We start from the raw sequence: 26,046 nt of genomic DNA, 5'->3' as shown, positions 1-26,046 counted from the left end.
TCAAACTCCATGGTTTTCTTTCCACCCTCTCAATCTTTTATGTACAGATTATGGCAGCTGAGCTCACAGGCCAATAGGTAGAGGGTTATTGAGAGAGATGCTTCTATTTCCCCTAAGAACTCTAGAGAGCTGGCAGGGAGGGGGTATATTTATTTCCTTTCCCGGTGATTCTGTAGAGGAGGGATGGAGAACCTGTGATCTTCCAAGTGTTGGACTCAGTGCCCATCAGCTCCAGCCTGCAGAGCCACTGAGGATGATGGGAATTATACAACAATTGAAAGGCCACAGGTAGCACTCCTGCTATTAGAGGTTTTATGAACCCCTCTGGCGATAGTGAGTTGGTTGTTCATCCCTACATGAGAATAACTTTCCCTCCCATTTTGTTCCTTTCCTTTCCTCCAGACACTCCCAAGCTCTTCCTGGTTTGATAGCAAGACTCCCCCTCCTGATCCTCACCACCATGATGTGACCTTCCCCTGCCTACCCTCCTGCCTTTGGCCTCTTGGATTTAGTATGAATGGATGAGTTCACTTGCACCAGTGCTTCCTGTGAGAGCTACATTCTGTTCCAGTTCCCTCCTCGGATAAAGCCCTGCAACCAGAAGAAGAGTCTGATGTACCTTGCTGAATCCAGGATGTACAGCAATCACATGGCACTCCAGAGAGAACCTCCCAACATATCTACTCCTTACCCTTCCTTCCCTTCCTTCCCACAACACCTGCTGCCTCCAGGTCAAGCATTTCCTATGTTTAATCCCTCATCCTTCAAGAATATTCTCTAGTACAGTGGAATGAACCTTGAATGGAATTTTGGACACACCTTTGCCTACCTCAGTGCCTTCATTCTTTTCAGCTGTGCCTTTTTCTTTTTTTTTAACAATGGAGATGTCTTTACTAGTGATGTCAGACATTACATTGCTAGTCAATACTGCCCAGGTTAAGGGCCAAGACTTGAACTGGATCTGCTACCTAACTGCTGACCACCATCCCATTGTATACTGAGGCTAGCATTCTGCTTTTTTTTTTTTTTAAGTTTAGAGCAGATTTTGCGACTCAAATATTTTGCAGGACACAAATCTTAGCCTATTGTATGTCACAGTGTATCTTGCCCTGCTATCCCCAAAAAGAGCTTGACTTCTTAATAGTGGCACAGTTTGCAGCCAATCAAGGCAATCTTGGAAGAGGGATAGTGGGTTAGGACCACAGGCATAAATACAGCCATCGAGGCATGAAAATAGCTGAGTAATCGAGCCAGTTTCCCTAAATTAGGCTGTGACGACTGCATGCTACATAGGTGGGATATAGCCGCTAGTGCTCAGGCCCTTCAAATCTGAGCTGCTTGTGTACTAATTTCTTGACTCAAAGCAGCCAGCATTGTAGTAGAGGTGTGCTGTTTTGGGTACTTAGAACTGGTCTGTGTTTGAACAGAAAGATGTTCTCAGATGCCTATGGAGGAAAGCACTCCTTGGGAATATGTGTGGTCTACAAAACAGGTAGCCAACCTTATTTGTTTAGAATGCATTCAGATTTCCGAAAGGAGTAGAATGCAATTCTTTCCTGCTTTAAAATATTTGTTTTTCTTGGGCGAGTATGCCTGTGTGCTGAAGGTATGGTTGTGTGTACCCTCTCTCCCCCAGTCCTGTGTGTGCATGTTTGTCTGATGACATACTAATTGGGGAAAAATGAAAGGCTTTGTTTGCTTGGAAGTGTTTTTCTACTGAGGGTTTCTACCTTGTTTGAATGGTCACATTGCCTCCATTAAATTGCTGTTGCACAGCCAGGAAAAGCTAGTGTGGAGAAAGGCAGTGAGTTGGTTCATAAGACATACAGATAAGTCATGTGTTTTCATGATACTATGACTTCTGCCAGGGAAGACTTTACTTTCCCATTTAAAAGACCTCAAGCTTGTTAAAAGAGTATATTTATGTGTTTTTTCCCCCAAGGGTGGTCCTAGCAGTTGTTACGCTTTTGTGGTTTTTTTTTTAAAGTAAAATCCCCCTCAAGTCTTGCTGCTTCCAAATATGAATTTGAGGGTTTTTGTCTGAGAAACCCTTTGCTATTATTTTTCCTATTCAAAAGTTATTCAGCTGCCTCACTGCTTCATTTTCAGTCATATCTGTGTCCTCCTCCTGCGGGTGTCACTCGCAGAAGCGAAGGGATGTGACTGAATTAGGCACAGAGAAATTAATTTGGCTAGGAAAGCATCGTGATCTAGCTTAGCAAAAATGTACAGAAGGCTGATTAAGGCTAGCCATGGTATGGGAGCATGTCTCAAGCCCTTCTCTGAGAAGCAAGCGCCTATGCTTCAGTTGCTTTCACCTTCAGCACCAATAAGTTCACTGCACGGAAGCCTACCTCACAGACTAAATGAACCACATTCCCTTCTTCAAAGGTGGGGAATCGTCCTGGAACTAAGGGTTGGTAGAGAGACATTAATACAGCAAGAAAGCTTTAGGTCCTGGCAGTTACGTTTCTGTTGAAATTTAAGGGGCAGATGCACACACAAGTGTTCTATTCTTCACTGGAAAGCCTACTGCAGCTGTTATCTCCCATAGGAGAGAAAGCCCCTTTGACTGGAATTGAGGATTTGCTTCCTGGGGGAATGACCATCTCCTGGACACTAGGAAAATCTGGCCGGTTACCCGTTGTTCCACCATTCAATTCCACCCAGTATTCTAGCCTGTCTAGTGTTGATGTTGCAGTAACCATACAAACACTTTCCTGCCAACTGGCAGTGACCTCTTTGAGTGCACAGATGGAGCGAAGAGGAAAGTCTTTCTAGAGATGTCCTTTCCTTTAGGCCTTGATGTCTGTACATTGTTAAGTGGTGCTTAAAAAGTTGGTGGACTGATCACCCGTGAGAGCCATCTGCAAAGCGGGGAAGACTGAATTTCAAAATACTGTGCTGCCTATGGACAGCAGAGATGATAGGAATTTGGCTTTGTCAATGCTTTTTTTAATGAGCATTTTTTGTTTTTAATAAATGAGTTTGATGTTCAAATAATCTGTAAACTCTGTGCTTGTGTATTGAACTTCTGGACAGGGTATAGCCATACAAGCCATTATTATTGTTTTGAGGGGTGGTGTGTACTTTCTTGGTCTTGTATGGCTTTTGCCCATATCCAAATATGCTTCAGCAGCACACCTTGCAGTGTGTGGGTCTCGGGGAAGAAGGTTTGCTATTCTTAACATAGAAGAGGAACTGCCTCTTAAATACACCTGGAACATAAAGTGGCTGGATTCCACCACCGCTCCCCATTGTCATTATGCCAAATCTTTCAGGTAAGATGATTCTGTCCTGTCAACCTTCCTCAATCCTTGGTCCCCAGGTGGTCTATGACTCCCATTATCTCTGACCAATTGGCCATATTGGCTAGGGATGATAGGGGCTATAGTCCAATGACATCTGGGAACCCAAGGATGAGGGAGGCTGCCGTTAAGAGTGTCAGTACCCATATGCTTTAAATCTAAACTACTTAAGGGTTGTACAGGCCCCCAAAATGGAGTGGAGTGCTTCTGTATTATGTAAAAATACAGTTGGTATATAAAAAAAGATAATGGAACAGTCTCAGGGCTATCTGCATCTGTGAAAGAACAGCCCTGTCCATAATACCCTCCTTAACTCTGGTGTGTTTATGTCCCTAGTTTCCCGTCTTCCTTAATTCTATCCTCCGCTTGTTACCCACAAAACACAAGCCCTCTCCTCTGTCCCCTTGTTCCTGCTACCATCCACCTACCAGTGAGATGTCTGGGTATATTGCTATTCATGTTTCCTCTTGCTGAGCAGAAGAAGATCATGATCATGATTTGCTGCATCATTCTTGCCATCATCCTGGCCTCTACTGTCGGCAGCTTCTTTACCTGAGCGCCCCTATCCTGTCCCTCACCACTTGTCTAAGGTGAGTTGCATGCAGAAGCTTGATCCAGAGGTTTGTTTAATCAAGGTAATGCTCATTTTTATGGACATTGCAGTCTACTCTTATTTCCCAAACTGCCTTATAGTTCTACCCATTGCTATGGTGCAGAATACCTTAGCAGAAAATACCCCCCTCCCAAAAAAAAAAAAAAACTCAGCTGGGTGAGTAGAGTAGAATATCAGAATTCACAAATGCATATGTACTGAAAGGCTCTAAATCGGAGCGTTAGGAGCATCCTGCTTATAAAAGGAGGGCGATAACTTCCTGTGCATTTCCAGGGTAGCATGATCTCGTAATTTTTGCTGGTTGTTACGCTACAATACTACTTGTCATCTGTTTCCTTTTACCTTCAACCATCTGAGCTCCTTGCTGTTTCCTTTCTTCCAGGGTGGATTTGCAAGACGGCTTCCCCACTCCACACACGCTTCCCCGGTCCTACAATTTCCAGTGCTTCCTCTCTTTATGGAGATGTCACAGCCAACCACTTACCCTTCAAAATCTTTTGCTGGATTTCAGGAGATTAAAGAAAGGGCAGGAGGAGCTAGAGCAGGACCCAAGTGTTAGTACACCAGCATAAAGCCAAGTAAGACAGCGAGGGGGAACAGTACGAGCACAGGGGCCTTCTGGCTACTACAACCAAGCTTGTTGGTTGCTCTTGATACTTAACCAGCTCCATAATTGGAACTTTACTCTCCCTTATACTTGCTGCTCCTGCCTAGATTTCTCCAGCGAAACCAAGTACTTTTCTTATTTTACTCATGTTATGAATCTCCTCTTACATGCATCTCAAGGTGATTTATATACCATTGAAAACATACCAGGGGAAAACCCCTAACGGCTCATGTTATTTATGGAAGAAAATCCAAAGGTTTACCTCCCTTTATGACAATCCACATTAGGCAAGCAGGTGCCTGTGGGTTTTCAGACCTGTGATTTTTTTGTTTGTTTGCTTTCTTCTGCTTATGCTTTGTTGAAAGGGATACAACTTCTTACAGTAGCCTCAAAAGGTGTGTGACTGAACATCTGGATGATGGCATGGACTGAGCCAGATTGTTTCCTCGCCTGCTGAATAATCTTGCTTATGCAGACTCCTTCCATCCTTGTGGTCCTAGTCCCAGTCCGTTGATTTTGTTGTATGAATGGGAATTCTTGAGGCGCAATCTGCAAATGCCCCTAGGGGAGCCACACACCCCTTGTAAATCATTGTGTTCTGTCCGATTTGACACTGGTTGTATTAACATGTATACTTGTATATAGAACTATCCCACAATTTCTCACGTACTTGAAGAAAGGTTGTCATTTATTTAAACAACTTAAGCTGTATTTACTCAACTGTATGTTGTTTCCTCCCTTCCGTCACCTCTCTGGTAGGGGGCATGTAGCTGGAACACTTAATTCCTTTAATCCTGGCCAACGGTGTAGCTCCTTCTCCAGCTGGGGCAACTCCTCAGGTTGTTCCCCCCCCCCTTTAAATGATAAACCAGTCACTAGGAAGAAGGGAGATATATGCAACTGCCTGACGACCCATCCTTTGAATTATAAAAATTAGAAGTCCCGTGCGCAAGAGGGGCCACTGGATGCTTTGGACTTGGAAGGGAAAATGCTTATTCAGTTTCCCATAACTGTGACTTATGAAAGCTACTCTTACTGTTCAAAAGGTGTGGATGCTCAGAAATCCTCTGGAATAAAGAGTTTTGTTTGATCTGCTTATGTGTGACTAAATGAACTAAAACTACAAAACCAACCTATTTTCTTAGTTTAGGGAAAGGGACCGGGTGGTTCTCCAGATGCTGCTGGCCTGTAACTCCCATCATCCCTGAGCACTGCCCATGCTGGCTGGGGCTGATGGGAGTTGGTGTCCAAACAATATCCGGAGGGGAGGGGCTCCTCACCCTAATCTACTGCAAGGACTCCCAAGAGTTGACAGCTAAGAAGTCTGAGGGCTTTTGCCTGGTTCACTTCAAAAGTACAGAAGCAGCTCTTTTTTTGGACCCCTAAAATCTTACTACCACTCCATTTAGACTTGCAAGAATAGGCACAGGCCCAATCTATTACCCTACACAGCTGATCAAGCTGCACTGGCAACATGCCAGAATTCAGCACCAACGTATATAAAAATTAAGCCACCTCAGGACTACGTATGCCTCATCTCACAATCACTTTGAAATGTTCCGGTTTTAAAATGAGCTATACAAAAGGTTAGAAGTTGCAAACTATAGGCTTTAGACATTAAAACTTTTAAACTTGGCTTTGAATATACTTTTATCAATTATCACTCTTCCAAATTCTATGTGCATTGCAAACCAACAAGTCCTCCTCAAAGGCCCTGCATCCGTGTGGGAGTAATGAAAATGGCAAATTTATTCGCCCAAGCTCTGTGTATTTACAGCCACTCCATCACCCTCCACATCTACTTGATTTCCAAATATAGAACATGTGGGAAAGGATCCATACCACATTATCCATAAAAAGTCAAAAATACAGGAAAAGTCTGCAGAAGAATTGATGCTTCGGAGCAGAATACTGCCCATCCCATGACTTCCTCTTTATACTCTGTCAGGTAGAAAGAACTTTCCCCAATACCGACCCTTCAGTTTCAAGTCATAGGGACTCAAATATTTCCTTATCCCTAGCATGTTGGCTGTGATTATGCGTTCAAATGTCCATGGATTCTGGTTGTTGAGCCTCCTCTCCTCTTCCTTGTCCCGCATCTCTTGCAGGGATTGCTGGCTGACAGCTATAGCAGGGAAAGGCAACTTCTTGGCCACCTGTGTTAGGAAGCGTTCCACCTCACCAAATTCACAGAACCCACCTACTTCCACGATGAGGCGGCCAGCCTTCACTGCTGACACATAGTGGTCTATTGCACCTTTGCCACCACCCATGCGCTGCCCTAGACCTTTGCGTGTGATGGGCTTGTAAGGAGCAGGGACTCTCCACACTGCAAACATTTTCTTGGGATGCAGGTGCCGATTGATTGTCAGACGTATCATTTCAAAATGACCCCAGCGGAGATAGCCACCACCAAGAGCCTGCAGGCAAGGGGAGGGAAAAGTATTTTCACCATTCAGAAATAGGAAAATATGTCAGGCACACAAACTCCTTCTGAAATCACAGGGTAACAGATATCTCCCTTTTCCAAGCTTCATGACTTATCTCTTCATATTCTTTCTCTATACAACTGAGAAGCCACATGCAGGTTACTAATGCTCACACTCACCAGAATACCATACTGTCCTTCTGTGAATTCTGTGGCTTCTTTAGATGGACCACGGATATCACGTAAATTCTTGAACTCTCGCCTGACCTTTGGTACAGCTGGCATTCTCTCAACAAATTTCAATCTGTTTTTCTCAGGAATAGTGATACCTAGAAGAATAAAACTGGGTTCAGTATTTCTTGTGACAGTCTCCCACCTAGACTACCAAAGAGTTTTGTCCAGGTCCAGAAATCTCAGCTCATCATCCATAGCTGTGCTTCCTGATTAGCTACCTATTGTAAACTATATAGGAACACTAGAGCCAGTAATATTAACACACATTTAGGAGATGGTATGTCAAAGTTAACATTTGAGCTGATAACAGGCTATATCTGGATGACTTTGGATTAATGACCCTTACGGTCCCTTCCAACTCTACAATTCTATGATTCTAAATATCACTTTGCCTCCCCCAGCTAAAATAAACAGGCCAGCTGATACTATTTTTGTGTGTGTGTTTTTCAAATACCTTCCCCCACCTAAAAAAAAAAAATAATACAGCTTTCTGTGTCCTTTAAGTTCATTTTACATAGGGTCTTTATTTGTAAAGAGCCTTCTGAGGAAGATAGTACTGTATAGATGCTACCAGCAAGTTAGTGCAATACCAAAAATTGTGGTGGATTTAAAAGCTACTGGTAACACCTGCTAAAAACCAGGACTCTCCTGCACCAAAAGCAGATTCCTCCTTGCCCTTATGGTCCTGGTGAAGAGAAAAATGAGTCTTAGCGGTGCTCTTGAGAACTGCTTCTCTGTTTAGGTCTCCCCTCGTTCTTGTACCCTTAATACAGACAAGAGGCTGTGTATGTGCCCACACTTTGCTAAGCTAACATAAACTGGCCTTCAGTTGGGCACCAATTTCCCAGATACCAATGGAACTACTTGTATAGGACTGCAGCATTAAGATTTACTACCACTATGTTGGTTCGTGAAGTTAATTTGCAGCTGGTTCGTGAAGTTAATTTGCAGCTATATTTGCTGTAGTAAGGCAGCAGTTTGAAATGGAATGAAATTTCCTTTTGTTAAATGGGAGAGACGTGAGCAGCCGAAAGGGCTATTGCATAAAAGAGCCAAACCTTAGCAAAAAGTATAGCTGCTCTATTTGCTTTTTTAACAACAACAACAACAAAGCGGGGAGTTGCGTCCCCCGCTCTTCAGCACACGTTTGATTCTACAGTATTCCAGCACTAAGTGTTTTTGATTTCACTTACTACACAGGGAAGCAGAGTTGACATATTTCATGTGATCACTGTCTGCCTAGTACAAAATATAATATATTTAAGGAAATAATGTACACTAAGTGCACTTGTTGACCAGAACAAAGTGGACATTTTATGAGTATCTGTTCTAGTCTCAGAAAGCAACAGTCACTATATGCCCCAACCACCTCAATCAAGGTTGTTCATCTTCCTAATCAGAAGGTGGGGGTCTAGATTTAACCCCCTCTCAACTCCTTCAAACAGTACTGCCAACGGTAGCCAAGCTAACCTGTATGATTTTAACACAGCATTTCAGTGCCTATGCAGTCGCTGCTGCTGGATGAAGAAAGCCAGCAGTGGGCTCTTCAAATGCTTGGCATTTCCTAGCTAGCTGAGGCTGCATACCTGGAAGGCTACTTCTTTGTGCACAGTGTCTTTGCTGTATTGGGGAGGAAATGGGTGACTTCTCTAGGCGTAATGGCTACATGTTCTGGGAACAGCTCTAGAGAAGAGAATCTTTCTTTTGGGAACAATACTACCCCAGTGTTTCATTCCATGATATTTCATGTAAAGGTAAAGATACCCCTGACCGTTAGGTCCAGTTGCAGACGACTCTGGGGTTGCACGCTCATCTCGCTCTATAGGCCAAGGGAGATGGTGTTTGTCCACAGACAGCTTCCAGGTCATGTTGCCAGCATGACTATGCCGCTTCTGGCAAACCAGAGCAGCGCACGGAAACACCGTTTACCTTCCCACTGGAGTGGTACCTAATTATCTACTTGCACTTTGACGTGCTTTCGAACTGCTAGGTGGGCAGGAGTTGAAACAACAGGAGGTCACCCCGTTGCGGGGATTTGAACCGCCAACCTTCTGATCGGCAAGCCATAGGCTCTGTGGTTTAGACCACATCGCCACCTGCATTAATTCCTGATGTATTCTTCCAATGTAGAACATCTCCAAATGAATACCAATTATGCTTACCACACTTCATCCTGCCATAAAACACTCATTATCAAACATCCATTTCATACTTTTATTAACACTCTCCCTTATTTCTCAACATACCACTGTAATCTGGTGGAAGTTTATACTGCTTCAAGCCAGCGGTGAAAATTTTGGTTCCACTGGAATCTAGAAGAAACAGAAGGCATAGTGCTTAAATTTATTATCAAGCAGAAACACAGATCCACTCTAACACATCAAAACATGGTATCTGATAACATCACAAAAATGTATGCTTTGAAGAGAAGCTGCCAAAAATGGGGGTATCTAAGTGCTGCAGAGGCAATCCGAGTTATAATTTGTTATGGTTTCTTCAAAGACATCATGCTGTGGACCATCTAGCTCTGGTGTGAGGAATCTTTGGACCTCCAGATGCTGAACTACAACTCCCAAAAGCCCAGCAACTGATGATGGGAGATCAATTGGTCCATGAATGGGAAGGGGTACAATTTCACATTACAAACAACAGCAGCCCAAAGAATGCTCAGAGATCAAAGAATTGACTTCTCTTTCCACATTCATCTGAATGCCACACCAATTCAGGGTTTCTACTAGAGCTTAGAAATGATGACACTATGGACACAAAGGAGGGGTGGGTGGGTTAAAAGAGTCCTGCTGGATCTGACAGGAGGCTTATCTCATTTCAGTATCCTCTAGTTTAGTGATCTTGTGCAGTTATTCCCCTGTGACTAGAATTCAGAGGTATGGTGTCTCCAATTCCAAAGGTAGTGCATAGTCCTTTTTACTAGCTGCCATGGATAGCTCCATCCTCTATGAACCTGTCTAATTAGGGTTGCTATATTTTGAAGAGCAAGACTTCTACTTTTAGCTATGAACTCTCATTTTACATACCCACGGAAAAGAAGATGTGTCCTGGGGGTTGGGGGGGAGGACACATGGCTAACCCTAGTACTCTAAACCCCTTCTAAAGCCATCGAAGCTGGTGTTCATCACCAGCGTTGCTGACCTCCTAATGGCAAGATGAGGAGGACCAGATTCAGAGGACAGGGCCCCCCGAACGCTCTGTCGTTAGATCATGTAAAACAGCGAATCTTTTGGTACAAGTAGGTTTGCAGATTGCGTGACACAAACTGCACCTTCTCGAAGTTTCCCTTTTTGCATGATTGCTACAAGAGCTCTGCCTTCTGCATCTCTGGTCATCATTGGCAGGATCTTCGCTTTATTATCCCCATAGCGGGAACTACGAGCAACGCAGCCCCTCTCCCTCGACGTCCTAACGCAGAAAATTCCGGGATGATCCTTGCTCCTCCGCCAGCGAGAGAGGCTGCTAAGACCACAGCCAAGAGCGGGGCCGGATCAAGCCCGAAGCCCACCCGACCCAGCTTCCTGCTCCCGCGGCGCCCAGCCAATAGTCCCCCCTAGGGGGGGACGGCGAAGCGAGTGCACCGGCGAGCCGCGCGCGATTCCCCGGCTGCTCCGCCCCGGCTGCTCGGCCCCTCCGAAACAGGCCTCCTCACCTAGCAGGGTCCCGCGGAGGCCGAGCAAAGGGCGCCCCAGCTGCTTCCACATCGTGCGACGCTGCCGTGAGCACCAAAAGGGCGGGCGGGGGTGGCTCTCCCGCAAAGAAGCTCCGCCTGACCTCGAGCCTCTGATCCCAAAGCGTGACGGAAGTGCAGGGCTCCACTTCTGGTGAGGAGGGTGTTAGTGAGAAGGGGACGTACGGAAACGAGCGGCAACAGGGTTTAGTTCCGGCGAATAAATGATCCCAGGGGGTCTTTCTGGCTCTTCCCTGGGACGAGCTTGGTTCCCGGCTCCCCAGTGGCTAGAAAAAGCAGGGGAGAGTTTACGGGGCATGCGGACAAGGCAGCTTGGTTTCCAGCACAACAGTCAGAGAGCAAGAGGGGTAGTACCAGTGCCGGATTTACCTATAAGCTAAACAAGCTATAGCTTAGGGCCCCACTCGCTTGGGGCCCCCAAAAGATTTTAAAGGGGGAAAACTGGATGTACATTTCCAAAATATAAGATAAAAAACAAATAAAACAAAACCTACATACAGCAACAGTGTTTTGTGTTGTGTAGGCTCCTATTTGTTATGTGCAAATGGCTTTAGATACCTATTACGTCCATAAATTACCATATAGCATATATTCAACACAAAAAACAGCGACAATTTGTTGTTGACAAAGGACAGCTGGACATATAAAGGGCCTCATTACCATAGCTGTCAACTTTCCCCTTTTTTTGCAAGGAATCCTATTCGGAATAAGGGAATTTCCCTTTAAAAAATGGAAACGTTGACAGCTAAGCTCATTACCTTCAGTAGCTTAGGGGCCTCATCAAACCTAAATCTGGCCCTGGGTGCTACAACTTAGCTTGCAGCCTCTATCGCAGCAAAGAACCTGGTGGCACATTAAAGGTCACTGGGAGCAGCTTCGTTTTAAGTAGGGGACCTTGCAAACATTTTCCTTCTTTCTTTTTCTTGAAATAGTTTTTGGGTTCTAGATTCAGGGCACCAAGTCATGGGCGTAGTCAGGATTTGGGGGGGCAAGTCTTTTGTTGGGGGGGCAGAACCTCAGTTTGTTATGTATTTTTATTGATTTTTATTGATTGGGGGGCAACTACACCCATGCACCAAGTTGATCTTTAGTAATATGCATCTAAAACCTCAGAAACCTGTTTTCTAGAATGGTAGCTGTGATCTCTCACATGGAAATGCCCTGCAGTCAGGACAGAACAGCTGTGATTATGTAGTAAAATTAGAGAACTGGTGGAATTTAGGTATGCTAGGGTAGGGTACAGCAATGGCTGTAGTTAATTTAAGTCTTGCGTATTGTAATCCTTGCATATAATAATAGCCACTTTGTGGCTTTTTATGTATTTTTATTCCCCAGTATTCGTTTATGTACAATGTGCTCTTTGGGCATTACCCTGTTTCCCACTGGAAGAAAAAAAAAACTTCACTTCCAACATGAGATGGGCAGGAATTTGGAGCAGGCCCTTCTCAGATCTTGAACTAACTCTTTGGAGCTCCCTGTCTAGGGAAATGTGCCTTGTGGACATCCAGATACTCTTCTGCCAAATCATTAAAACTTGACAGTTTGAGAGAGCGTACCTTGGTGTGGTTAGCTTATTAGTTTTCATATTACTGCTGCTTCAGAGTTCTGATGTACCAGTATTTCTCTTGTTGGGCGTATCTTTTTTATTATTCAACTTTTTTGCATTTTGAATAGAAAAGCATTTCATACTCTAACAGAAACATTCCATGCTAGCTTTTCTTCATTGATTTTGGTGCCTATCTACTGGTTAAAAATTGGCAGGTAGAGTAGTTTTTCCATATCTGCATACTATCTCGTCAGAAGTAATCCAATACAGAAGGAAGCAAAAGATAGAAATCATATTTACTCCTATTTTTGTCTGGCATAGACCATTCTTACTTTGTGAATATAAATGAAATCAGTGCTTAACTGAAATTGATACCAAGGTTTAGAACAATCTGAAATATGCACAGTATGATACACAGGAATCCAACTGCTTTATTTATAATTTGTCAGAACTACAAGATAGTGCATATGTTCTTATGTAGCATGCAGCATGGCTGAATGTTGCATCTTCAAATAAGCTGACACATCTCTTTAACCTGGAGCAGGAACTATACTTTGGTAAATATTTATTTGAAGTAGTTCTTCCTATTGGCAGCTGGTTGCTCAGTATGTACTGAATTTGGCCACAATATGTTCATTGTCCGTGGGCTTGTAGCTGCCAACACCTGGAGACACAAAACAGTGATGTTGAAAAGTAAGTCGTGCTCTACAGCTTGGAAATACAGCTTTTTCATAAAATCATAGAATTGGAAGGGACCCCAAGGGTCATCTAGCCCAACCCCCTGAAATGCAGGAATCTGCAGTTTCCCATCAGATGCATTTGTCGACTACTGCCTTCAACATTGTAGCTAGCACATGCTTGTTTTATGCTGGATGTGTACCATCAGCTGAAGATGAAAAGCAGAGAGCCCACCACTGCGGGGAGAGCACATGAAGGGTGAACTACATAAATAAATTTATTATCCCAGTTCTGCTTCACAGCCTTCTCTATGTCATATCCTTTTTGCCTTGCTACTGTACCTGAAGCCTCAGCTTAGTATTCATATCTGACTTTGACTCCCATTGGATATCAGATGTCCTCTTTAATCAAATCTTCTAATCTCTTTATACAAGTTGGTATCTGTTCCAGATCTGAATTGTACAGTATTGTTATTTGTATGTACTGCTGTTATATTAAATTTTCTAGTAATTTATATATATATATATCTGTTATCAATTTTATCTCTTTTTACATCACACATAGCATGTTATGATCTTGTAAATCACTTCACAGTGTCTCATGGGAAGCAATTTATAAATGAAATAAATAATAAAAGTTATCTCGGATATCCTTCAAATCCAGCTCCTGAGCAACGCCAACTTTTGAGCTGGTAACCTGACTAAAGCATCTGTCTTCCTAACCCCCTTCTTTAGCCTGTACCATGGACTCCAGACACTGCCAAGGCAACTCCCTTGATCTTGTCTTGTGTCTCACCATTTATTAATAGGTGAGATTTGAATATTAATGGTCCCCCTTGCTCCTTTCCACTTTAATTGTATATATGAACAACACAGGCATAGCCCTGGTGCTGGTTTTGCTCTCTGGCCTACTAACAATTCAAACATAATAGAGGAAATACTGCCATTAACTGCGGAGGTTATCTGGAGAACATGCTCCCTTGTGACTGCAAACAGCCATTTTGTATTTCTTTTGACTCAAAAGATTTCTTCATCAGACACTCCACCTTGGTCAAGGGGTTTGTCGCCACTCAAGAACTGCCAGTAGGTCTTGTCATCGGTGCTGCCATTGACACCATGGATAGAAATAACCATGGGCCCCCAGGAAGTTGATTCCGTTTGAAAGCTGTAAGTAAAAGGGGGAAATCTATCATTTAAGGAGGAATAAATGTCCGAAATAAATTTTTAAGGGAAGTGTCCCAAAAGTTTCAGAAACAATTCCCCAAAATCCAGTGTTTAAAAATGATATTCGGTGTCCCTCAAATCATGGTATTAGCTTATTTTTAAAGAATAAATTTTCACAATTTTGCATCCTGGGTTTCACCGCCCCCATGAAATGCTAGAGTTGACACACTCACTCACACACCCCTGCCAGGCCTCCCTACTTTACCTGAATATAGTGGGATTAACACGCTGAGCAGCTTCCAAGGCAGCAAGCAGTACAGAGCCCTTGGGCACCTTCACTGTTATGGAGTAGTTGAAATAGGGCCCTATTAGCTGATTGATTACAGTGTAGTGCACTGTAATGTTAGGATCTGTGCAAAAAGACAGGAGAAAGCAGATACCTCATGATGCCCTTAATACCTAAAGCCAGTCCTGTAGTCCCAGAGCTAGTGGGGAGCCCATGACATGATCTAAGCCTTGTTGGGAAAATGAGCTGAAGCTTTTACGACTGCACTATTAGTGCCCTTTCTTGTCATAAGATCTGCACATGCATTCAAGCGAACAGGTGCAGGAGGGGCGTGCATGAAAGGACTAGCCCTAATGCCACTTCCAACATTTGCATATCAAACATACTTATTGTGTAGTAGTAAAAGTAATTTTATTATTTATATGCCACCCATCTGACTCGGTTGTCCCAGCCACTCTGGGCGGCTCCCAACAGAATATTAAAAACATCAAACATTTAAAAAAGCTCCCTGAACAGGATTGCCTATTTGACTTTTAGAAGACAATGATGGGAGGGCATTCCACCAGGGCAGACACAACTACCAAGAAGGCCCTCTGCCTGGTTCCCTGTAACTTCACTTCTCACAGTGCCTTTATTCATTGCTCAACAGATACAGATCAAGTTTTTCTTTCAAGGAAATTTAGTGATGATAGGGAAGCTAGATTTGCCATGCAGCTGTTAGAGGTGCAGGAGATATGTCAGGAAAAAAGGCTGACAACCCTACATGGCTTTTTTCCTAGCAGCATGAAAAGGCTATGTTGGAAAACAGAAAACAGATTAATTTAGGCCTTGCCTTTCCTATATGCCAAAAGTCTGAAGCTGCAGTTCAAGACCTTTAGGAACTTGTATGCTGCTCTTGCCTTGGCTCAGGTCAACGCTCAGCAAGGTGCAGCCTTACCTGAGAAGCAATTCAGAGTCGCAACATCCAAGTATGTTTTGCCCACTAGAGAAGGCAGGATTTGAGAACCCGCCTCAGGATTAGTAAAGGCTCCCTCATACATCTTCCTCAGCACTTCGTTGATGGTCTTGGTGCATTTCCATGCCCCAGCAGGGTAGAACTCAGTGGTAACACTGAGTGCCTGGAAAGCAAGCAAGAGAGAGAAGCTTGCAGTGGAGAGAAGGCAATGGGACACACACACACTGAATGGTGATGAACATGCTCCTTGCTTCATCTTCTGATGCATGGCAAGAGACATACCTGCATTGCCAGCCCCGTGCTATAGATGTTTCCAATGATGCCACTCTCCTGTTGTGAGTCAAGGATTTGTGCTGTGATCACACGTAGCGTCTCAGTAATGGCTCCCTCCATCTTGCTCCCCTTGCTCATTCCATCATGCACACAAGACAGTGCCAAAGCCACCATGGCTGCAGTATCTGCAAATCACACGTCATCATTGCCTACCGACAGAGCTTTTATTCAGCCGGAACTTGCCGGAACTCAGTCCTGGCACCTCTCAGGTGGGCACCATTGCCATTCTAAGAGAACGAAGTAGGTGTTCACGGCGAGTTCCATCACCTCTTTTTTCTAGACAAATAGCCCTGCCTACTGAGACTATAGGGAGCACCAGGGCAAATCTCTCTTTCTGATGAATCTCTCTTTCTGATCCTCTGCTCAGCAAAGGATGACCCACAGAAGGGACACTAGGGAAGGTGAAGGAGGTCAGCCCTGCGGCTGTGGAGCATGAAGGCTGCTGAAGAGCAGGCGCTGGGAGGAAGCAGGTCAAATTGCACCGCACGGCAGGATTTTGCACTAGGAGTCCCTGACTCTCAAACCCCACTAAGCCATAAAACTCCCTGTGTGTGACCTTGGGCAAGTCACCATCTCACCCTACTGTGGCTTACTTATTGCAAGGATAAGTGTGTACACTGTCCTGACTAAACATCTTGGAGAAAGGGCAGAATAAACGTAAAACTGAAAATTACTTTTTAAAAAAAAGTATGTACAAGTGTGGTAATCTTACCTACGCCGAAGCAGCCCTTGCTCTGGCAGCCTTTTACAATCTTAATGAGGGTGGCGGCAGCATTTTTGGCATCTGGACTCTTTTCCACACACAGGGCCAGGATATCTAGAGCCAGTTGGTAGTTGGTAGTCTTGGGGGTTCCAGTGTCATCTGCAACAAACATAGCTGTATGTTATCCATTGCAGCTGCTTCCTGACCGCAGCAGGCTCCCATGCTCAGCCCAACGCTCTTTGGGGTTCTTATAATGACTAGGGACGTGGTTATCCTCAAATGGCAAAGATGGGTGCTAGCTTCAGTCACACTAGGTCAGTAGTTCCCAATGAGCTAAGTACTGTGGGCCCCCTGTTTCCCAAAAGCCAAGCCATGGACCCCTTGCTTTTGAAAATGTTGATACCTCTATGGTAGTTGTTGTTCTGCGAATGGTGACATAGACCTCTGGGTGGGTTACACGGACCCCCCTGGCATCTGTGGACCACCCATTGGGAGCCACTGCACTAGGTGGTTATAAGTAGCCAGTGTTTTGGGAGCACATCCAAGGGCATATTATTGGTAGCATATCAGGGAGACATTCCTGAAGGATTCGGGCCTCTCAAACTCAGCTGAGAGCCACCATCCATGCAAGAGCTGGGAGAGGACACAGCTTAACATTGGAAGGGGGGGGGAGTTCGGCAGCCATTTGTCTTCTTACAGTAATGTTTGATCTCTTCATTGGTTTTTTCTTCCAAGGCACTGACCACATTGACACGCCCCCCTGCTGTCGGGACATCCTTCGGATCCACACAGGATGATTGGAGAGATAGGGCATAAAGTGCCACTTTGCCAGAGGTCATCTCTGCAGAAAGAGATGGGGAAAGACAGATATTGTGTCTCCAAACAAGCATGGCTTGGTTCACAAACCTCTAGTGCTCCAATTGGACAACTAGGGGAAGCTGACACCTCTCATTCTCGACATCCCACCTTTTATACCCTTGATATCCTGGATCAACCGCTTTGTTGCTGTGGAATCCCGACCTCCAGCCAGGTTCAAAGCCATCACGACGCTTGGACTGGCTGAACTCTGCTGCTTCATGCCATTTTCTAGCTGAGTCTGGAGCCCTGTAACCAGCCACTGCTGAGCACTGGGGACAGCTGGAACCGAGAAAAGCAGATGTTCATCAAGAAGCAACAACTGCCCCCAGAGCACTTACGTAACTTTTCAGTAGGACTGCAATTCAACTTATGACAAAATGCATTTTATTTTTTAAAATGTTATTTAAACATTTAACGCTGTACTGTTTTTAACATTTGATTGGCAGCCACCCAGAGTGGCTGGGGAAACTCAGCCAGATGGGTGGGGTATAAATAATAAATTGTTGTTGTTGTTGTTGTTGTTGTTGTTGTTGTTGTTGTTGTTACTTATAAACTGCAATGTCATGTAAAATATAACAGGGTGGTGTACAACATAAAAGCACAATACCACTATAATAACTTCAGTAAAAACATCAGGAGCATGCTGATAAACTGGCTAATGAAAATAAACCATGTTCCCGAGCAGATTGAGATACATCTAAAAGAATGCAGGAATGACTCCTGCCAGACTTCTATCGGCACTATAAGTATTGTGGAAGCACCTTTTAAATCCTGCCCACATTGAATGGGGCTCTGTGGTAACTAAGGGTGCTTACAGACAGGTATATATCATGGGACAAGTGCTCCTCTTTGATTCAAGGTTTTCTGCAGCTTCCTTGCGACATTGTTATCATAAAATGCTAGCCCACCCATGTCACACACCCACACCATTTAGTCCAGATTTACCCTTCCCAGGAGGAAATCCATTTGGTTTCTGAAGACCTTGTCTCCAACAACCTGCTTGTGAAACCTCAAGAACCCATTGGCAGTACTTCCCTCTGGAAGCACCCTAAGCTTTGTAATACTCACCGCAAGCCTCACTGGTCACTGTGCAAAACATGCACAAAAGGACAACAGCCGAGAGGGACATTTTGGACTGGAGTGAGTGTGTTTTTCTTTGACGTTTCCAAGAACACCAGAAGTTGGCGCAGGTCGAAAGCCTGTTTGGGCTTCCTTTATATAACCTGCAAGTGCAGCTCCAGTTCCCTCCCTCCCAATCTTTTGCTTTTCAGTTGCCACATCATCTCTGGTATTATTTAATTTGTTTATCTCTGTGACTTCCACAAGGTGATACCAGTGAAAGTGAAGGTTAATCACCATTCATGGGAAAATGGTCATTTGTTTGTGAAGTGTGACACGCTCCTTACAGAGACCAGGCAGTGCTGCCTGCATTCAGCATTGGGCGTGACATCTGGGAAGTGGCTGAAATTAAGCCCACTGGCATCTCTCCCACAGAACCTTCTCAGATAGCCTTCTGTTTGTTAGGAAGGAAAAACTGCCCTGCAAAATTGTCTCCTTTTTTATATGTAAATTTTTATTGGTTTTCCATTGATTATACATATATACAGTCTAGATTACATAAATTGCATATAACATAGCTGTTACAGGAATCATATATATAGTACACAGTTATTTTGGGCTCCGCCGAGCCTTGGACTTCCCTTCACTTCATTGGTAAGTATCAGATAATTTCTAAAGTTACGTGTTTTATCTCCTTTACATATTTGCCAAACACTGTTAGAGTTGTTCTAACCCTGCCAGAGTCATCAAAGTTATATACTTATCTCTTATATACGTCAGATATTTGTTCCAATTTTCATGAAACTTCTGGTCATCCTGGTCTCTTAGTCTTCCTGTTATTCTAGCTAAAAAGGTAAAGGTACCCCTGCCCGTACGGGCCAGTCGTGTCCGACTCTAGGGTTGTGCGCCCATCTCACTTAAGAGGCCGGGGGCCAGCGCTGTCCGGAGACACTTCTGGGTCACGTGGCCAGCATGATGAAGCTGCTCTGGCGAGCCGGCACCAGCACAGCACACGGAAACGGCGTTTACCTTCCCGCTATAAAGCGGTACCTATTTATCTACTTGCACTTAGGGGTGCTTTCAAACTGCTAGGTGGGCAGGAGCTGGGACCGAAAGACAGGAGCTCACCCTGCCGCAGGGATTTGAACCGCTGACCATGCAATCGGCAAGCCCTAGGCGCTGAGGTTTTACCCACAGCGCCACCCGCGTCCCTGTTATTCTAGCTAGTTCAGCATAATTTATCATCTTGCTCTGCCAGTCATTTATAGTAGGTATTAATTCCATTTTCCAGCTTTGGGCTAACATAGTTCTAGCGGCCGTTGTGGCATATAGAAACAGATTTTTATCCTCTTTTTTATTTCCTTGCCAACTATTCCTAGCAGGAAACCTTCAGGCTTTTTGGGAATTCAGCATTGGGCGTGACATCTGGGAAGTGTTCAGCATTCAACATTGGGCATGACATCTGGGAAGTGTTCAGCATTCAGCATTGGGCATGACATCTGGGAAGTGGCTGAAATTAAGCCCACTGGCATCTCTCTCACAGAACCTTCTCAGATAGCCTTCTGTTTGTTAGGAAGGAAAAACTGCCCTGCAAAATTGTCTCCTGGGCCAAATTCCATGATTTCTTATTTACTTGTTAATCTTTAAAACAAATTTATAAACCACTTCACACCATGAAATGATCCAAGTCAACAAAAGTAGAATAAAACACAAGTTCTAAAAGCAAGAAGAACCATATCCACAGATTATTTTAAAAACCAATAAATACATTTCTGCAGATACACAATTAATATTCCATAAATGCCTGGGTCACCCTTCAGTGAAAGCCTTGTCAAGCAAAAAAAATATATTAAAAATGCCTTCAGTAGATACCTAATCATCATGACACAAGGCACCTGCCCAAGTTTGGCTGGTAATTGATTCCAAAGGACTGGAGCTACAACACTAAAAGCCCACTTTCTAGTACAAGCTAAGTGCACCTCTGAGGCATGCAGTACTTGCAGCAGGGACCCATTTGTGGAGTGCAATTGCAGGGCAGGGATAGGTGGAGTGAGTTAGGGATGAATAAAATATTAGGAGCTCTCTCAACAGTGACCAGAAAAGAAATGGCAAACGTATGCTTAGTTGGAGAATTGGGAGAGGGCTGTGTGTATGCTCCGTAAAAGGCGTGTGATCCAAGCGTGGCAATTCCACGCAAAACACTTAGTATGGAATGCTCTGGACTGCTTACTCCAATAAACAGCACCAGCTCTCCTGAGTAACAGGCAGGGGCATTTCCTGTGCCTAGTTATTGGCAGTCTTTAACCGGAAACTGTGGTTACTGGAGATGTACAAATCTGTCAATTTCAGCGTCTTTATTTCTCCTTTTTCTAGTCTTACGTTCAGTTCCTTACATTTCTGAATCATTTTTGCAATTAAATAAAGTCCCTGTGAAGATCCATCAACATGTAATGAGATTGCATTCACATGTGGTGGATTTGTGATAGGCTGTGGATGAATGCATCATCTTATTCAGTAGATCAATCACCAGGAGGAGCCATTCCTCACTCACAGCTAATGGGGGACCAATAATCACATGAGGAGCCTTTTCCCCACTCTCCCAATACTTATCTTGAAGAGAAAATGGGAGGGATGGACCATAGTATAGTCCTTCAGTAGCTCTATAGTTTGGAATGATGCTGACAAGACAACCCACAATTCACTCTGGGCCCTGCTTCCCTGACTGTTGAGCTGAAATTCGTTTCCCTTTAAATCAATGGGATAAGTTAGTGCTGAATCATGATATAGCTAAAGTCTCATTACATACTCATCCCTAACCCTCATCTGTAATTCAAGTTTATTTTAATTGAGTTGTAAGCCACTTTGAAAGAGCAGATCTTCAAAACCTGTATGTCCATTGGTCCGATGTGGAATGCAAGTTGACATAAATCCTTGCCTTACTCACCTCTGATTCTGCCTCAGCTTTAATAAATTAATTGTAATTATTTTGCTCCATACTGTGCCCTTTTTTTCTTTTGTATTTCTCCTTTGAATGCAATCATGACCTATTAATATTATTAAGGTAAAGGTAAAGGTACCCCTGCCCGTACGGGCCAGTCTTGACAGACTCTGGGGTTGTGCGCCCATCTCACTTAAGAGGCCAGGGGCCAGCGCTGTCCGGAGACACTTCCGGGTCACGTGGCCAGCGTGACATCGCTGCTCTGGCGAGCCAGAGCCGCACACGGAAACGCTGTTTACCTTCCCGCTGGTAAGCGGTCCCTATTTATCTACTTGCACCCAGAGGTGCTTTCGAACTGCTAGGTTGGCAGGCGCTGGGACCGAGCAGCGGGAGCGCACCCCGCCGCAGGGATTCGAACCGCCGACCTTTCAATCGGCAAGTCCTAGGCGCTGAGGCTTTAACCCACAGCGCCACCATTGCATGCCTGTAATAATAATTAATATTATTACAGGCATGCAATACATGCCTTTACATTTTTTAATTTCTGGTATGGGCTTGGATACCTCGAGAAAATAATGACAGTCTGGTTTGTGTCTGGATAGTTTGTTTTGCCCTGACACAATACTTGGACCTGACAAAGGAGTATCAATAGTATCTGTAAGTATCTGTTAATATCTGTAAGTACCTTGTAGGCTGAATCTGGACTCTATAAACTAACAGTATTTGTGGTGCTGTCTATTGGATGCTGAACCTCAATGGCCTATGGTCAACCTGGGTATTTTTTTAAAATACACAAATAGTACAAAATATCAAAAAGCCTTCAGAGGCCTTCTTTCAAAGGGAACCAAACCTGGGTACCACAGGAGTCAACTCCTAGGGGCCTTGGGGGCTTCAGACCCCACAATAAAATATTTGAGGTGGCCGGGCTCCCACAAAGTTGATGGACATTCTGATTCAAATGGTATGCATACACTGTGTCATGTGATCAAATATGCAGGGCGGGGCTTACCTGCCCCCCCCCCCCACAATATTTTATTCGTGTTGGCACCCCTCCTGGGTAAGCACTGCACTCCTGGAATTTTCCATCATGTGGAGCGCTGGGGTGAATATAACAATAATAAAGCAAGCAGGAACATACATTATGCTCTCTAAGCCAAGAGAAGCTGTGTGATGACCTTTAGTAATAGCTATTTTGTTGCGTTTTACTTCCTTGTAAATAGTAGCAGCTAGGATTGCCAGCTGATCTGAAAAAATCCAGTCTGGCTTCCTTTTACTCATTAAACAGCAGTTTGGTTTGCACAAGTCCACATGTAAAACTAAGAATGGAAAAGAGGTCGCCATTATCATCACCTTGCTACGGTCTGCAGATTAAGTTGCTGTAAAAATTACAGGAGTAGTAATCAGGTTGTTTTTTTAAAAAAATAAGTTGGCAACTCTGGAAGCAGCAGAAGGAAAAACTCTCCCCCAAGATATGTGTGCATACACAGCAATTGTCACCTCATTTTATCACTCTGAGGGAGAGGTCTGCTTCTTAACCCATGTTCTGCATTGGATTCTGGAGAACAGATATTTAACCCTAATAAGACGCTGATAATTCAAAACCATCATCCTTGCCTCTGTAGGAGTAGCTTTCTTTGAAAACTCAGAACTAATGCCATCTTCCCCAGGGATAACTTCTAAAACACACATGCCACTGACTGACTGCATTCTACTAATTAAGAGCAACACAACTATGTCCATAGAATGATGTGGAAAACCCAACCCAGCATATTTCAAAACAAAGAAATCTTCTTCTTCATCCCTCTACAGACTTTTTTTTGTGTTGCTCTCATTTTAGGAGCTTCCCTTTTGCTGGACCATTTGCATTATTCACCTAACAGCAAGATGCTAATGTGAAAAGCACAAGTGATGTTGTCTATATACAGTGGTACCTCGGGTTGCAGATGCTTCAGGTTACAGACTCCGCTAACCCAGAAATAGTACCTTGGGTTAAGAACTTTGCTTCAGGATGAGAACAGAAATTGCACAGCGGCAGCGGGAGGCCCCATTAGCTAAAGTGGTACCTCAGGTTAAGAACAGCTTCAGGTTAAGAACGGACCTCCGGAACAAATTACAGGTACCACTGTACATCGGTTTTCGAATGTAATCCTTTCCAGAAGACCATTCGAGTTCTGAAACGTTTGAAAACCAAAAACTCAATAGCTGACAGCTAGGCCTCAGGATCTTGCACTCAGTGGAAGCTGCTTGGCATGTTTGATTTCTGAGTCATGTTCAAAAAATGAAGCATTTACTTCTGGGTTTACGGTGTTCAAAAACTGAAATGTTTGTCAATGGAGACATTCGAAAACTGAGGTACCACTGTATATATTTCTAAGAATAAGAGGCACAGAGGAATGATTGTGCTATGGAGTTTAACAAGCTGTTACTGTAAACTGCCCTGAAGTAATTGGATAAAGGGACTGTGTATAAATATTCAAAACAAATAAATACAAAAATACAACTCATCCATTTTATAGTGCCAACCTGTGTGTTACCTGAAGAAGTATCATACAATTACAACCTCACCCTGAGGCCATGTGATCTGCAGTAGGGCAGGGATTGGGAGCCTGTGGCTTTCTAGATGTTGTTGGACTCCAGCTCCCATCAGCCCCATCCAGCATGGCCAATGATCAGGGATGATGGGAGTTGAAGTCTAACAGCAGCAGGTTCCCCATCCCGATAGCAGAATGACAAGATGGGGCAGCGGTGCAGCAAGGAAGGACGACCTTAGAAATGGTGCAGGGTTCTGGAGAGCTCAAAAGCTTGCATACTATTTTGTGATATTTTGATTGGCTAATATGGATTTTGGATTTTTCTTAGGGGCCAACACAGCTTCTTTTATCTTTTATATCCCCTGGTATTTGCTGCTGGACCAGTACAAGCCGGCAACCTGATTTGAGAGATGAAGCAGGACAAAACAGAGACAAAGAGAAGGACTAAAAGGGAGACAAAAGAAGAGAGACAAGAGGGAGACCAATCAGATACTTGAGCTGATGTGAAGTGTTATAGGGAAGCTGAAAATTTCTGCCATTCTGGGACATAACAAAAGATATCCCTGAAAATAAATGAGCTTTGGAAGCACTGTATCATTATGACCTAAAGAGAGTGAAATTCAGTTGACAGGCTTTTCCTACTTACTACAGTCCAGGCAGCATTGTCCTTGGATGAGAAGCAGAAACACCAATCCCAGCAGAGGTCCCATCATCATTACTCAGATGCAGTATGTGCCTCTTGGTTGCTCTTGGGATGTGAGCACTACAACCAGGAACCAAGCAGTGACAAAGAGGTAGGTACAAGGGACTCCTCCCTTATCATGTTGCTTCCCCATAGCAAGAAAGAGATATTGAGTAATGCTAAGTAACGTGCGTAGATGTGTGCCCCTGCCCTGCAGGAAAGTACAGATTGACAGAATGACAGTTCTCAATAAAGTAGAAACAGGTAGAAACTTCCCTGTTTAGGGAAGTTTTTAATGTTTGAGGTTTTATCGTGTTTTAATATTCTGTTGGGAGTCACCCAGAGTGGCTGGGGAGACCCAGCCAGATGGGTGGGGTATAAATATTATTATTATTATTATTATTATTATTATTATTATTATTATTATTATTCCATTGAACAAGCAAGGGTGAGAACATTTGCGTAGGCACAGGCTGTCAGTTATTCCAGGATAGAAGGGCATCCCCCACACACATAGCCACATAGCCACAAGTCACAATCATAAACATACTTACTTGGAAAGAAAGGTTTATTGAACGTTTAAGATTAGGGTACTGGGCTTTGTATGCTTATTGGTCACATTTCTACTGGAATACAAGGCTGTGGCTGTGGGAGAAGCAGGACCTTCTTCAGGTGTTAATGATGTGAACCCCTCCATCGTAGACACAACTTGCAAATATGTGTAAATGGTTGTTGGCATCTATCTGTCTCTAGAGACAATGAAGTGCACTTCCATGAGTGAAGTCAAACTGATGTGTTAGCAGCACTGAAATGACCTCCCCGAAGTGCAAGCCTGGGCAGTGTATGTGGAGGTCCTGGGCCACCCAGACCACAAGACACCCCTCTCAGCCTCGCTGATGTGGTCCAAAGCAAAGCAAAGCAATACATTTGGCACTAGCTTGGCTGCAGGAGTTACTGGAAGGAGGCATACAAGATGCCATCCAACCACCTGAGGCACTCAAGATTTGTGTAGAGCATTTGTTGTTGTTCAGTCGTTTAGTGTCCGACTCTTCGTGACCCTATGGACCAAAGCACGCCAGACACTCCTGTCTTGTGTAGGGCTTATATATTTTTAAATAAACCACATATCATAAAGACACCACAGTGTCCATTGTGCCTCATTCCAAAAGGAAACACGAACTCTGGGTAAGTGCCCGGAACCCCCGGAATCTCTCACCGCTCAGAGATTGGAGCAGCGTTCAACAATATATTTGTGGCCTCTTTCAGTGGATGGAATGTGTTACACCTGCCTTTCACGTGTTTTTAGGTTTTTATTCAGTTTTAGCTTCAAACGTTTTTTAATCTTTGTACTATTTTGTATGCGGCTTTCAGTTACTTTTTGTTTTTAAAAGGTGACTAATAAGTGAAATAAGTAAATAAAATAC

At 43.9% G+C, this 26,046-nt stretch overlaps 3 protein-coding genes across 8 annotated transcripts in view; 1 reads left to right on the top strand and 2 right to left on the bottom strand.

The window, feature by feature from the left end:
• Positions 1-4,068, top strand: part of STX3 (syntaxin 3) — a 38,415-nt gene extending 34,347 nt beyond the window's left edge. For 4 of the 5 annotated variants that reach the window (XM_081907048.1, XM_081907045.1, XM_081907046.1 and 1 more), the window contains one exon: positions 403-3,003. In XM_081907048.1, the coding sequence (XP_081763174.1) occupies positions 403-525 (123 nt within the window). In that variant the 3' untranslated portion in view covers positions 526-3,003. Of the gene's footprint in view, positions 1-402; positions 3,004-3,786 lie in introns of those variants that run through there. The other variant, XM_081907049.1, reaches the window with a different exon arrangement.
• A 2,207-nt stretch (positions 4,069-6,275) lies between these two features.
• On the bottom strand, positions 6,276-11,018 carry MRPL16 (mitochondrial ribosomal protein L16). The gene is made up of 4 exons (XM_081907085.1): positions 10,852-11,018; positions 9,437-9,502; positions 7,137-7,285; positions 6,276-6,948 (listed from the first exon to the last, which is right to left on the bottom strand). The coding sequence occupies exons 1-4, from the start codon at positions 10,901-10,903 to the stop codon at positions 6,463-6,465; spliced, it is 753 nt and encodes a 250-aa protein (XP_081763211.1). The 5' UTR covers positions 10,904-11,018; the 3' UTR covers positions 6,276-6,462.
• Positions 11,019-12,847: 1,829 nt separating this feature from the next.
• CBLIF (cobalamin binding intrinsic factor) lies at positions 12,848-24,712 on the bottom strand. 2 transcript variants are annotated; one of them, XM_081923940.1, is made up of 9 exons: positions 24,587-24,712; positions 17,521-17,691; positions 17,252-17,395; positions 16,564-16,713; positions 15,801-15,976; positions 15,501-15,681; positions 14,543-14,687; positions 14,160-14,278; positions 12,848-13,100 (listed from the first exon to the last, which is right to left on the bottom strand). In XM_081923940.1, exons 1-9 carry the CDS (start codon positions 24,654-24,656, stop codon positions 13,039-13,041), a joined length of 1,218 nt encoding a protein of 405 aa, XP_081780066.1. In that variant the 5' UTR covers positions 24,657-24,712; the 3' UTR covers positions 12,848-13,038. The 2 variants fall into 2 exon arrangements, with proteins under 2 accessions (XP_081780066.1, XP_081780067.1); XM_081923941.1 differs by lacking the exon at positions 24,587-24,712 and adding an exon at positions 18,481-18,621.
• Positions 24,713-26,046: the final 1,334 nt, after the last annotated feature.

This window comes from Podarcis melisellensis, assembly GCF_964234715.1.
Source record: "Podarcis melisellensis genome assembly, chromosome: 1".
NCBI classification, from domain to species: Eukaryota; Metazoa; Chordata; class Lepidosauria; order Squamata; family Lacertidae; genus Podarcis; species Podarcis melisellensis.
The sequence above is the reverse complement of the archived record's forward strand: the minus strand, read 5'-3'. Positions and strand labels throughout refer to the sequence as shown.